General features: G+C 36.0%; 3 protein-coding genes across 3 annotated transcripts; all 3 read right to left on the bottom strand.

Moving 5' to 3' along the window:
- Positions 1-28: 28 nt before the first annotated feature.
- Positions 29-2,468, bottom strand: LOC111632544 (39S ribosomal protein L39, mitochondrial-like). The gene is made up of 4 exons (XM_023377000.1): positions 2,324-2,468; positions 453-665; positions 241-380; positions 29-172 (listed from the first exon to the last, which is right to left on the bottom strand). Exons 1-4 carry the CDS (start codon positions 2,373-2,375, stop codon positions 29-31), a joined length of 549 nt encoding a protein of 182 aa, XP_023232768.1. The 5' UTR covers positions 2,376-2,468.
- Positions 2,469-3,431: 963 nt separating this feature from the next.
- LOC111632549 (lysine--tRNA ligase-like) lies at positions 3,432-4,423 on the bottom strand (the record flags this gene model as incomplete). Its single annotated transcript, XM_023377007.1, has 3 exons — positions 3,432-4,028; positions 4,093-4,236; positions 4,304-4,423. Coding segments are annotated over 3 exons (327 nt in total), but the record flags the coding sequence as incomplete, so codon positions are not given.
- A 26-nt stretch (positions 4,424-4,449) lies between these two features.
- On the bottom strand, positions 4,450-11,989 carry LOC111632543 (39S ribosomal protein L39, mitochondrial-like; the record flags this gene model as incomplete). Its single annotated transcript, XM_023376999.1, has 10 exons — positions 11,845-11,989; positions 9,974-10,186; positions 9,762-9,901; positions 9,594-9,693; positions 7,348-7,409; positions 7,163-7,275; positions 6,946-7,093; positions 6,811-6,882; positions 6,694-6,741; positions 4,450-4,506 (listed from the first exon to the last, which is right to left on the bottom strand). Coding segments are annotated over exons 1-10 (1,005 nt in total), but the record flags the coding sequence as incomplete, so codon positions are not given.
- Positions 11,990-13,297: the final 1,308 nt, after the last annotated feature.

Genomic DNA, 13,297 nt, shown 5'->3' with positions numbered 1-13,297 from the left:
AGCAACATTATAGAGTTTGATATTGTTATTAATTCTCAAACAAACTTATGAATGTTACTTGATATTCCTTACCATCAGGTCTTGGCCAGCTATGCAACTGCACATAGACATTGTCTTTGAACGCCCTTTCGATAATCATACCAAGCATGAAACTGCAACTTCTCCAAAAAGCCTAAGGGGAAAAAAAATTAACTTGCATAAAGATTCATTTTGATTAAATACAAATATTACAAGACTTACCTTGTTCACTTCATGAGGATCTTCGATTTTAAAATGCAAAAAATCTAGCGTACAGTCATCTTCTAACGGCCTGTGCATGTCCCACAACTCATTGTTAACGAGTGGAATAATGGATCTGATTCTCAACATTTCGCTAACATCTATAGAATGAGCAATCGTTTAGTGTAAAGAAAAAATAAGTCTAATAGAAATAATAGGTTTAACAGTCTTACGCATGGTACAGTCGTAAGGCGTGGATATATTTTTATTCATCAGTAGAGTACATTCTTCTGGCACTCCGACGTAGTTCACTTCTATTTTTTCTACTCTAGTTATCAGAGCCCGCTGCCGCGCCTTCTCCTTCTCGAATATTTTGTTTCGTTTTTCGCGGACTTCTTCGTTAGTCAATGTACAGAGATATTTCTGCCTAATCCCATCTAAAATATCTAATATTAAAATTTTAATTAAGGCAAACGAACTATATTGAAACCAAATGATTACTGAATTTAAATCGGCCTACTTTACCGCTACTTTTAATAATTAAACACTGGAATTTGGTAATAGAGGTAGGAAGTAGGCATCATCTCTTATTAAATTTAATAACTATAATTAAATTAATATTTATTAAGTAATTTAGAATATTCTGGAAGAAAAGAATTGGAACAGAGTGAGACTCGAACCCGCAACTGCCACTTACTGCGTGCATGCATTGACAGTTGAGAGTTCATATAATGACTGTCAGAGGAACAGCACTCCAAGCATGCAATCCAAACATTGCTTAAAAAGAAAAATTTCAGTCCACAGTCATGTAAAATTAATTTCTTACATATTTTTGGTAAGATCAGTAGAAAGACTGTTATATTTGACACCATCTTGAAATTCATTTAAACAGCTCACTAATTTTCTAGTCGTGACACCAATGTCCCACTTGCACCTGTCGTAACGAGATTGTGTCGACACCAGATTTCTCTAAAACAGTAAAACAATGCTCATCGTTGCATAGATTTCTATGGAACGACAACCAAGGATAATCATGATCCCATTTTTTTATAAGCACAAACTATTTATAAAGTGACAGGCCCGGGTGTGGAATAGGATGCACAGATAATGGCTTCTTGTTTTTGTAAATGGAATGAAGGATGGTATGTACTTCTCACACTGATAATACGACTTAATATTACTACATGTACTTATCGCATAGTCTCATTCAATTATTGCATACGTTTCTCATTTTTTGATAACTTTGTGCCTCATTTATTACGATGTATCATAAGCTGGACCCCACTCACATCTCAATGTAAGACTTTAGTATGCACCATGTATAATGTCTATATACAGTTGTGTGTACTATAATTACGATACAATTCAAGCTCCGAATAAGAGGGTCGGGACCTAATCAGAGCCGTAGAGCATACTCATAGGAGCAAAAAAGTCAAAGGAGCTATATGTTTACAAGCGACCCGTCACAAGATATAGTCCCCCCAAAATCAACTCATGCAAGATTGAGAGTCGCATTGCTCCGCTAAGACTATCACATTTAACTACTTAACACACGCAACTATGCCAGCTTCGAGTAGCCCACTTGGCTGTGGAGTACTCGATGTTACATAGTTTTAAGGGTGTGGGGCTTGAGTGCTGCTTGTGTGCTACTGCTTGCACCTCAGTGCCCGGGTGGGCACTGAGGTGCAAGCAGTAGCACACACCGAAGCACGCGACTATAAGCAGAGCATCAGTCAAGGCAAGCAACGGAGTACAGTGATGACACAGTGCACGGAGGGTGGCTCACTATACTGATACATGTTAAAAACTGACCTCTGGAGGAGAATATCTTGCGAAGAGTCACATGTACAGGTATGGTTCCTTTGACTTTTTTACTCGTATCAGGGTCTACAATTCTGAGGATGCAAAACTCCTCAGAGTTGAATCTTACCATTTATTCATGATTTGAATTCAATGGCTTTAAGTAGAAGTTACCTTTAGCACATTTAAGTAACTTATGTATTAAATGAGTACATAAAGGTAACTCATACTTACATTCCATTCATTACAGCACTAACACATCCAAATTATTTATAATAAAACATAATTAAATTCCTAAACTTACTTTTCCTTCTATAAAGGCAACATGTCGCCTCCCTCACGTAAAACCTCATCATAACTTCCAATAATCGTCAATTTCACATAAACAACAACACGACTCACGCCTGCATCACTTCGTACAGCGCACCCTGCCGCTATAAAACGTTTATTGGATAATCATTTAATTTTAAATTAAATTTAACAACAATAAAAAGTAATTTTTATAATTTTTTTCCCATTTATATCAGTATAAAGTTTTATTATTGTTAAATTCAATATTTTAATGATAATAAACAAAATAATTTTAAAATATTCAAATTTCCTCATAATTCATATATTTATAACTATAAAGAATTCGTTATTTTTTCGAGCCAAAATGATGAAAAAAGAACTTGGGCTTTCTCGAGCCGCTGCCGACCATTTTATGGAAACAGGCGGGCCGAAACAACGTCATTTCGCCGCCATCTCTAAACCACGAACCGGCGGCCACAATTACTCTTCCAGAAGTCGAATTTATTTAAATATTTTTTTGATTTCGCAGTGTGGCGATTGAGTTACGAGGCACAGACAATCTTCCGAAAAATTCCTGAATTTTTCTTTTGTCTGCCCGTGTTCTATCCCGTGTCGTACGTCGGTAAAATCGCCTCCATTTGCCTGGAATTAACACCGCCGCTAGGTGCTTATACAGTACTAAAGAATTTAATATTTTTATGATTCATTTCTATTGATACAAATTAATTCCATTTTAATAAATTAATATCCAGTTTTTTCTATAATATATTTTGTTTTTATAATTTACCTCCCATCGGTTTCTAATTGACGCAATATTAAAATAAACGGCATTTAAAAGCTTTGTTGTTACGGCAACGAGAATTGCGCGATCGAAGCGCCAAATAATTTTCCATAAATTCGAGTCTATTACGCAATATTTTTAAATATTTATACTTAATTTATATTTATTATTTTAATGTGAATAAATCGTATTATTAATATAATTAAATTTTTATTTTAATAGTCAAATTAAAGCAATTATACAGTATGAATGATGAGTGGAATCCGGGATCGAGTCCAGACCGGATTCCAAAATATGAGGATTTCGATTGGCATTTTTATCCTCGTTTCCCAGTATTTTATGGGCCTATCAGTCCCCATTCCCCAGCGTATTATAGGCATGTTCAAAGCTGATTGTTATTAAAATAATCCCCACTTTTCAATACTGAATAGAAATGTCACAGTATTCAAATGCATAACCAATTGGCCAAGAAAATGCCATTTTACACACTTTTACACACACACAACTAAGAGTTTAGGCCATGTAGACTTGAAACAGATTACGATGAACATGGGTTCCGAGGACCATCAGAGTCGAAACGAACAATTGGTAAAATCGGTTGTAGATACCGATTGTCTTAAGTTTGCTACTCGCGTGCAATGGCCTTTTTGGTTACCCTGATCCATCGATGTTCTGAAGTCTCTGTCGTGGTAATCACCGGAGGAACTAAATAATGCAAGACGCGTATTCACAGTAGTAGTTTGTAACTCGCCCGATGAATTCCGACGAGCTATTTCTCGACTCTTCATCCTGAAGTAGTGCCGTATTGTCCGAAAGCAAACAGATTGTCATTAGCATAGATTCGAATTCCCAAGTAGCGCACAGAGCATCCGTTCTAATTTTCAGCCATCGTTTCAAGCGGTTTCTCCGGTTTTATGAGTGGAAAACACAATACTTCCTAAAAAAAGTCATTATATTAGTTAGGTTTTGATACTAAGACAATGTGTTTGATATAAATTTACCTTTATGTTCTTGCAGTCCGTCAGAAGCATGGTCAGTCTGTCGATTCCCATTCCCCAACCCGCCGTCGGAGGCATGCCGTATTCTAGAGCCATGCAGAAGTTTTCGTCAAAAGAATGAGCCGCTCTGTCGCCTTCTGCCTTTAACTATGGAAAATGTTCGTAAATACATGCTGCAGACACGTGCAACAATAATTAAGATAATTGAACTTACTTTAGCTTGCTGTTCGAATCGTTCCCGTTGAATTACGGGATCGTTCAATTCGGTGTAGGCATTTACAATTTCAAATTTTGCAACGAATAACTCGAACCTCTCCACCAGACCGGCAATTGAGCGGTGCCTTGAAAAGAATACGTATTTTGANCGGTCTCCCCCGTCGGGATCTTCTCAGAAGCTTTGGGCAAGCCCGTCGTATTCTGGAAAAGTTAACAAAAGTCTATTATACCAAGTTATTGTACTTAATATACCAAGCCTCGTCTTTGCATCGACAGACTCAATTGTCGAAACAAATTGTTCAGGAACTAGTAAAACGCTTTTGATATGCCATTCCAGACAAAAAGAAACCTTGAAATTTCACCCTTTTTTGTTACCTTTCTATAGACAAAGAACAAACAATGTTACAGATCATTGTAAAATATTTGTTTTAGCCAGACAATAATCTTATTAAAGTTGCTGGACTTGAATAATGGTCTCAAGAAAACGACATTAAATTTCACATATTACAGAATAAAATTTAATTTTTCTCAAGTAAGTTAGTGTGTTAAGTGATAAAAATGTGAAAGTAGAAAAATCAGAGTTTTATTAATGTTCCGAAGCTTGGAGATTCTTTGGACAGTGCTAAGAATCTCTAAACTACTGAATGACATATTTTGCATATGCTAAAAATGTACTTTTCTATTTAATAAAATATGGTAAATCTAGATATGTTCTGCATTTTTTCACATATTCCAAAATAAAAACCTGCTCATCTTCCATTTGGAGGAGTGATAAATTAAACTAAACAAATACTGCATTGGATAAAATTACCAATGATAAACTAAGAGGCAACAAAGGACTGTAACCATGAAAACTTCTTAATAACCATCTTGGAACAGATTCACAACTTATTCTAGCCACTCATTGCACATGCGCGACATGGCTTTTACTTAATTTTTTCAAACTTATAATCAAACTCTCATTTAAACGTTATCCGTAAACAAATAACCATCTTGGAATGGTTAAGAACCTGATGCAGAGCCCAGAAGGGGTTCGAAAACATTCGTTTTCCTTCTGTTACCACACCGTAATCGGTTCCGAGTGCGTCATTATTGATCCGGTGTGGCAAGTAGAAATTCACTTGTTTAATTATAACAAATTAGTGTGAAGTTTGTTGCTGATCGATGTAGAATGTGTGTGTTCTCTACATGCTCCTGCTCTAAATCCTTTGACCGATCTGCATTAAATTTTTCATAGTTACTCTATAGGATGTTGTGGAAAATATAAGCTAGCATAAAATCTTGATCCCCATTCCCTTCCTCTGATTTTATTTATTGGGAAGGGGTGTATAGTGCGTGTATATATATATGATACAATCAACTGCAAGCTGTCAAACTCTACGATCGGGATTCTAATAATTGTCGGAGATGTGATTCTGTGTCAAAATTAAATGCAAATTCGTTCATTTTTTATCTCGATGGTTTGATGCTTTTTATTTTCTACTTTTTGACTTGGGGACTACTACGTTCGCTTTCGGAGCAATTTTTATTAAACTCGATTTAAAAAATTAGTTATGTAATTTACAGACAATGCCGCATACTGATTCCTGAAGATTCTTATAATTGTTCAATGAAAACAAATACAGAGGTTTGAGACTAATGACGATCTTAAAAACAACCCATCTCAAGTCACTGGTGGCAACATTCTACGAAAAGGATATTTCAAAGCTCGTCCACAGATAGACAAATGCCGCAATCTTCGTGGTGATTATGTCAAAAAGTAACCATGTTTGTACCTAACTTTTGGTAATAAATTCATTATGTTATTTACATTTGTCTTTGTTTTATGGGCCATCGGAGGTTGAAAAAGAAACAGCCCTCATATTAGCGACATGACTGTGCCGCGCATCTGCTAGTTTATAAAAATTTCATCCGAGATAACTTGCAATATGGGGTGTTAAGAGTTGCAGGATTTGAATTTGGTGCCACTTTTTGTTGGAATGCTGCAGCACCACCCTGTACGCATAGCTGTGTTCTATCGGCTTGTGAAATTCAAGACGGAATTCAAGTTGCAAGCAACATAGAGCTTGCGTATTTTGAAGAACATCACAATAAGATTAGCAGTTTGTAAGAGAAAGAGAGATGGCCACTTGCACGAAATGTCTTTCACTCCTAATTTCCCATCTCTCACAATTACATTGGTCTAATAAAAATCTAATTTTGAGATAAAATGAAGTGTTTATTAACAAAATAAATCCTGCAAGTCTTAATGAATCACCCCACGTAAGTATAAAAGCATAATATAGGAGTTAAAAAACCTTAATTGAACTTACAGATTTTATTTAAAATTATTATTGTAAAGTAGTAAATGACCAGCGATTCAAATATAAGTTACGTCAACAAACTTACCAGTTTTTTGGCCCTATCCACTAAGATTTTAAAAGCAAAACTATTCAACTGAAATGAAATAAATTATTATAAGTAATTTATAGTCTGTATTCCATTTAAATTAGCTTTGAAACTTACCGGTAATTGCCTGGGCAATGCAATGCCTTGAAATCTATAAATCAGACCTTCCGAAGTATCTAATTTGTGAACCTATAAAATATTTACAGTAAATATCGTGCTCAAAGTGCAATATCGAGACCACAGTCTACTTACGGAAGCTACGCTCACAAATCCGAGATGTCTGGTGGTGGAGATCATCGGCCCCACAGATATGTCGATGTGATCGTCCAACCTGTATGCCGTGACTGTGTTACAGTCTTTTGAATGTTCCGCTATGCTCAAGAGTTGATGTAATTTAAATCTGTCATAGAAATAATGTAATTAGCATAAATTTAATATAAAATTATTGTGGACGATTAAAACAGGTAACCTGTTATCTTCGAACATTTCCTCGGCAACGGATAAAGGTAGTTCTAATCTTTCAAATTTTACGTCCCTCATAGATAACTTTTGTAGCATTCCCGTTAATGTGCGGAGTTCATCCTAAAATTCACAATACATTAGAATGATACATCGTAAGAAAAGCAGTCATTTCCTTTGCAAACTAATACTGACCGTTCGGGGCTCCCAGTCGTCGGTGCTCAAATTTACATCGTACACAAAACTTCCGCTTCTCACTACATCAACAAAAAGTGTTGTTAAAGTCCAAGCCATATTGAATTGATAAGTTAACTTAAGTTTTATGCAGCATAATGCAAATTTAAGTTACAAAGTATTAACAGTCTGCAAGTTCATTACAACAATTACTGATAGACCTGGTCCGCAATGGAATAGAGTATAGAAAACCACGATATATGCCCGACGGAAGTACGCATTTTGAGAGACAGAAACTATGCAGTAATACTGAAAAACCTAAGGGTTTAATAACAATTACAACACGAATAAATGATAACTAGCTTCTTTGGCTTGATGACAGCATAACAGATGCATTCTCAAAACTAACTGAGAATGTACGGCAGTATCGTGAAACATAGCAGTAAAGAAATCTGGCTCGAACGAAGCAACTGTCGGAGCAATTAGGAGAAATGAGAATTCCGTACAAAAATCTATCGTCCGAAGATCAAAACTTGGCTCAAACACATCGCCGTACAGTAGAGATGCAGTGTTACAAAAAAACAGATAATTTTTTAATGCTTTGGATTGAGGAGTTAATGCAAAAGCGGGTACCTGTGGATGAAGATATTATAAAGCAAAAGGTGCTATGAATTTATTAAAAACTACAGGAATCGAAACCATCAACAATCTTCAAGCAAATCATAGTAAAAAAAAATAATAAAGAATTTTCTATTAGTGAAGGATAGCCGAGAGGATTTGCATTTCACAATATTAAAATTAAATGGGAAATTGCACCTGCAGTTGAAAATGGTGCTAAAACCTTTCCAGGAAAACTAGCTAAAATAATAAGAGAGGGTGGCTATGTTCCTGACCAGATTTTCGTCACTTATATGATTTTTTGAGGAACATGTCTTCCGTATAAGAAAAGAGTCTGGTGTATTTAATATCCCTTAGGCATCTCTGTGGTGGTCCAGTCAAGTGGATCTTGATCTGAATCCTGAATTTCTTCTTATGGTGGCATCTCAAAATACTTGTTTACATACAATAATAGACTCCCAGCAAGACCTAGTAGTTGCCGTGGATGCAGTCATCACAACCGTAAAACCTGCAACGCTGCAAAGTGTACAAAGTATTATTCAACGGCCCAAATATCTCAGGAATGCTGCATCCAATCGAAAAACGGATAACAACACTTTTTTCCATTTGGTTTTTTAACAAGGAATTGTGTGGTATGATTATTGTGCAGTCTGTTCTGATTACCCTATATACACAATGGTCAGATAGGCGTAATAGTAAAAGTATCAGCCTGATACTCTGGGTATTGGTTTCAAATTTTCACAATGATTTGAACTAGTCACATCTTGATCCTCACTATATAACCACCCTCATTTTGAACATGAATCAACTAAGGTATACTAAGGTATCTTTTTTATGGTTCTTAATTATTTTTAAAAATGTACACAGTTTACAAGATTTTAAACCATTCTGTAAAATTTATTTCTTTGGATATGTGAATGAACTGCATAGGAGAACATCAGTCAATACTCCAAGTTTCACATGCATATGCTTAAAAGAGCTACCACACGATCTAGAATGCTAGATTGGTTCGTGCATTTCTTGGCTCACTTGATCATCTGATTTCACCATTTTAAAAAATTACTGTTTGTGAGTATGTCAATGATTGTGTTTAACCTAGAAAAGTGTCAGATATGAGGGCCACGTGTAAAAGAAATGTAGATACCATTAACAGTTTGGTTCCTAACATGTTGGCTCAGACACGGGTTGTCCTCATGCAGGCTCAGTCTCTTCTGGGAGGTCTTTTTAAGGAAAACTGGCCCATATTTAGGCATGGAAAAAACCCGGAAAACTCCACGTGGCCAGCCCATCCGAGCAAAGCGCAAACCCACAACCGAACTCCCAGTGTTCAGGGTACGAAGACCGCTTGGCCACTGGTGGGCTTGACTAAACATTGTAACCACATTAGGCGTACAGTAGAAATATATTATGTACGCACCTAGTAGTGAAGAAACACACAAAGAAATATACTGATTTAATCTAGCAAGTAACTTTTTCAGATGCACTTTCTATTACAACTGCCTATAGTACTATATTTGCATTTCTTTTCCCAAAATTAATCCACAAAACTAGGGAGATTTGACAGAAACACTCTGCATAGCAACATTATAGAGTTTGATATTGCTATTAATTCTCAAACAAACTTACGAATGTTACTTGATATTCCTTACCATCAGGTCTTGGCCAGCTATGCAACTGCACATAGACATTGTCTTTGAACGCCCTTTCGATAATCATACCAAGCATGAAACTGCAACTTCTCCAAAAAGCCTAAGGGGAAAAAAAATTAACTTGCATAAAGATTCATTTTGATTAAATACAAATATTACAAGACTTACCTTGTTCACTTCATGAGGATCTTCGATTTTAAAATGCAAAAAATCTAGCGTACAGTCATCTTCTAACGGCCTGTGCATGTCCCACAACTCATTGTTAACGAGTGGAATAATGGATCTGATTCTCAACATTTCGCTAACATCTATAGAACGAGCAATCGTTTAGTGTAAAGAAAAAATAAGTCTAATAGAAATAATAGGTTTAACAGTCTTACGCATGGTACAGTCGTAAGGCGTGGATATATTTTTATTCATCAGTAGAGTACATTCTTCTGGCACTCCGACGTAGTTCACTTCTATTTTTTCTACTCTAGTTATCAGAGCCCGCTGCCGCGCCTTCTCCTTCTCGAATATTTTGTTTCGTTTTTCGCGGACTTCTTCGTTAGTCAATGTACAGAGATATTTCTGCCTAATCCCATCTAAAATATCTAATATTAAAATTTTAATTAAGGCAAACGAACTATATTGAAACCAAATGATTACTGAATTTAAATCGGCCTACTTTACCGCTACTTTTAATAATTAAACACTGGAATTTGGTAATAGAGGTAGGAAGTAGGCATCGTCTCTTATTAAATTTAATAACTATAATTAAATTAATATTTATTAAATAATTTAGAATATTCTGGAAGAAAAGAATTGGAACAGAGTGAGACTCGAACCCGCAACTGCCACTTACTGCGTGCATGCATTGACAGTTGTGAGTTCATATAATGACTGTCAGAGGAACAGCACTCCAAGCATGCAATCCAAACATTGCTTAAAAAGAAAAATTTCAGTCCACAGTCATGTAAAATTAATTTCTTACATATTTTTGGTAAGATCAGTAGAAAGACTGTTATATTTGACACCATCTTGAAATTCATTTAAACAGCTCACTAATTTTCTAGTCGTGACACCAATGTCCCACTTGCACCTGTCGTAACGAGATTGTGTCGACACCAGATTTCTCTAAAACAGTAAAACAATGCTCATCGTTGCATAGATTTCTATGGAACGACAACCAAGGATAATCATGATCCCATTTTTTTATAAGCACAAACTATTTATAAAGTGACAGGCCCGGGTGTGGAATAGGATGCACAGATAATGGCTTCTTGTTTTTGTAAATGGAATGAAGGATGGTATGTACTTCTCACACTGATAATACGACTTAATATTACTACATGTACTTATCGCATAGTCTCATTCAATTATTGCATACGTTTCTCATTTTTTGATAACTTTGTGCCTCATTTATTACGATGTATCATAAGCTGGACCCCACTCACATCTCAATGTAAGACTTTAGTATGCACCATGTATAATGTCTATATACAGTTGTGTGTACTATAATTACGATACAATTCAAGCTCCGAATAAGAGGGTCGGGACCTAATCAGAGCCGTAGAGCATACTCATAGGGACAAAAAAGTCAAAGGAGCTATACGTTTACAAGCGACCCTTCACAAGATATAGTCCCCCCAAAATCAACTCATGCAAGATTGCGAGTCGCATTGCTCCGCTAAGACTATCACATTTAACTACTTAACACACGCAACTATGCCAGCTTCGAGTAGCCCACTTGGCTGTGGAGTACTCGATGTTACATAGTTTTAAGGGTGTGGGGCTTGAGTGCTGCTTGTGTGCTACTGCTTGCACCTCAGTGCCCGGGTGGGCACTGAGGTGCAAGCAGTAGCACACACCGAAGCACGCGACTATAAGCAGAGCATCAGTCAAGGCAAGCAACGGAGTACAGTGATGACACAGTGCACGGAGGGTGGCTCACTATACTGATACATGTTAAAAACTGACCTCTGGAGGAGAATATCTTGCGAAGAGTCACATGTACAGGTATGGTTCCTTTGACTTTTTTACTCGTATCAGGGTCTACAATTCTGAGGATGCAAAACTCCTCAGAGTTGAATCTTACCATTTATTCATGATTTGAATTCAATGGCTTTAAGTAGAAGTTACCTTTAGCACATTTAAGTAACTTATGCATTAAATGAGTACATAAAGGTAACTCATACTTACATTCCATTCATTACAGCACTAACACATCCAAATTATTTATAATAAAACATAATTAAATTCCTAAACTTACTTTTCCTTCTATAAAGGCAACATGTCGCCTCCCTCACGTAAAACCTCATCATAACTTCCAATAATCGTCAATTTCACATAAACAACAACACGACTCACGCCTGCATCACTTCGTACAGCGCACCCTGCCGCTATAAAACGTTTATTGGATAATCATTTAATTTTAAATTAAATTTAACAACAATAAAANTTCTATGGTGTCTCTAGTGCTTTACGGTGCTTCAAAATGTGCTTTACAGTGCAATGTGATTAGTGCTTTGATTTGTTGTGTGGTGCTATAAGTATTTCATGGTGTTTCTAGTGTTTTATGTTGCTACATGTGCAATACGCTACAACGAGTACTACAATGTGTTATACGGTGCTCCAAAGTTCAACATGCAACGTGTAAAGTGCTCTATGGTCCTTCAAAGTGCATTGTGAAGTGGGCTTTATGTACCTAAGAGCTCTAATTCATTCAATGTGCTCCAAAGCGGTGAAATTCACCTACTCCAACTTCGCTGGGCTTTCAACTTATATGTAGCTCAGCTATGTTTCCTTTGTGCTTAGATGATCTGCACAACAGCAGCATAATCGACATACCTCAACCTTCGCTGGGCATTCAGCTTATTGATGACTCAACCTTGTTTCTTTTCAATGAATATACACAACTATCTTCAAACTGTTTATAGACGTGTGTAGTAACTTTCAAACCACCAACTTTTATAAGGACTGTTCTGAACACTGATTTTACTTGGGTTCAAGTGATATTCACTGACACACAAAGTTCTGCTTAGAACTAAAGACTTTAAAGTACACATCTACAATGTACTCCAAGAGCTGTTCTGCACAGCTATGAACTACTAAGCATTTATTTATTTATTTATTTTCTTTTGTTACTCTGAACATTATAATTCGTTTTGATAATTTTATTTATCCTAATATACGTCATAAGCGTATTTAAAATATAACTTATTTACTCATATTGTTTATTACTATTTGTTATTATTGTATATGTATATAAATATTGGTAACTATATATATTTAAGAATATGTATAACTTCCTGGTAATGCTTTAGCGGGTCCGGGACAAGTACCAAGTACTTAAATAAAAATGAATAAAATGAATGAATGAATGAATATTTGAGAAGTTACTTATTCGTTAATAGAAAAACTAAACACAAAGGAATTGTCTAGAACAGCAGTTCTTAACCTTTTTATTGGTTAGCACCCCGTTGAATCTGAAAATAATTTTATTAAAACGAAGCTCTTGTTTTGAGAGACACGCGTAAGTCATCAGATGCATTTAAGCAATTTCTGGCTTTTGTTTTTATGTGCAAAAGTGCTGTATTCAAGGTATGCAAACACGTCTCAACTAGTTTCTGTACTGCACGTGACAATGTGACTACATTTACTGTATGTACCCACTGATGACAAGCGCTATGTGCTAAGAGACTGTAGAGTGTGTAGAAATTATG

This window comes from Centruroides sculpturatus, unplaced genomic scaffold (genome assembly GCF_000671375.1).
Source record: "Centruroides sculpturatus isolate CEXI.00-Female unplaced genomic scaffold, Cexi_2.0 scaffold674, whole genome shotgun sequence".
Taxonomy (NCBI): domain Eukaryota; kingdom Metazoa; phylum Arthropoda; class Arachnida; order Scorpiones; family Buthidae; genus Centruroides; species Centruroides sculpturatus.
The sequence above is the reverse complement of the archived record's forward strand: the minus strand, read 5'-3'. Positions and strand labels throughout refer to the sequence as shown.

Excerpts from the sequence above, each read along its gene's own strand:
- LOC111632544 (XM_023377000.1), bottom strand. The coding sequence starts at position 2,375 with ATGATGAGGTTTTACGTGAGGGAGGCGACATGTTGCCTTTATAGAAGG. Across the intron at positions 666-2,323 it reads TTGCCTTTATAGAAGGAAAA|ATATTTTAGATGGGATTAGG; the intron begins GTAAGTTTAGGA and ends TTTTAATATTAG. Across the intron at positions 381-452 it reads GCCTTACGACTGTACCATGC|ATGTTAGCGAAATGTTGAGA; the intron begins GTAAGACTGTTA and ends CTCATTCTATAG.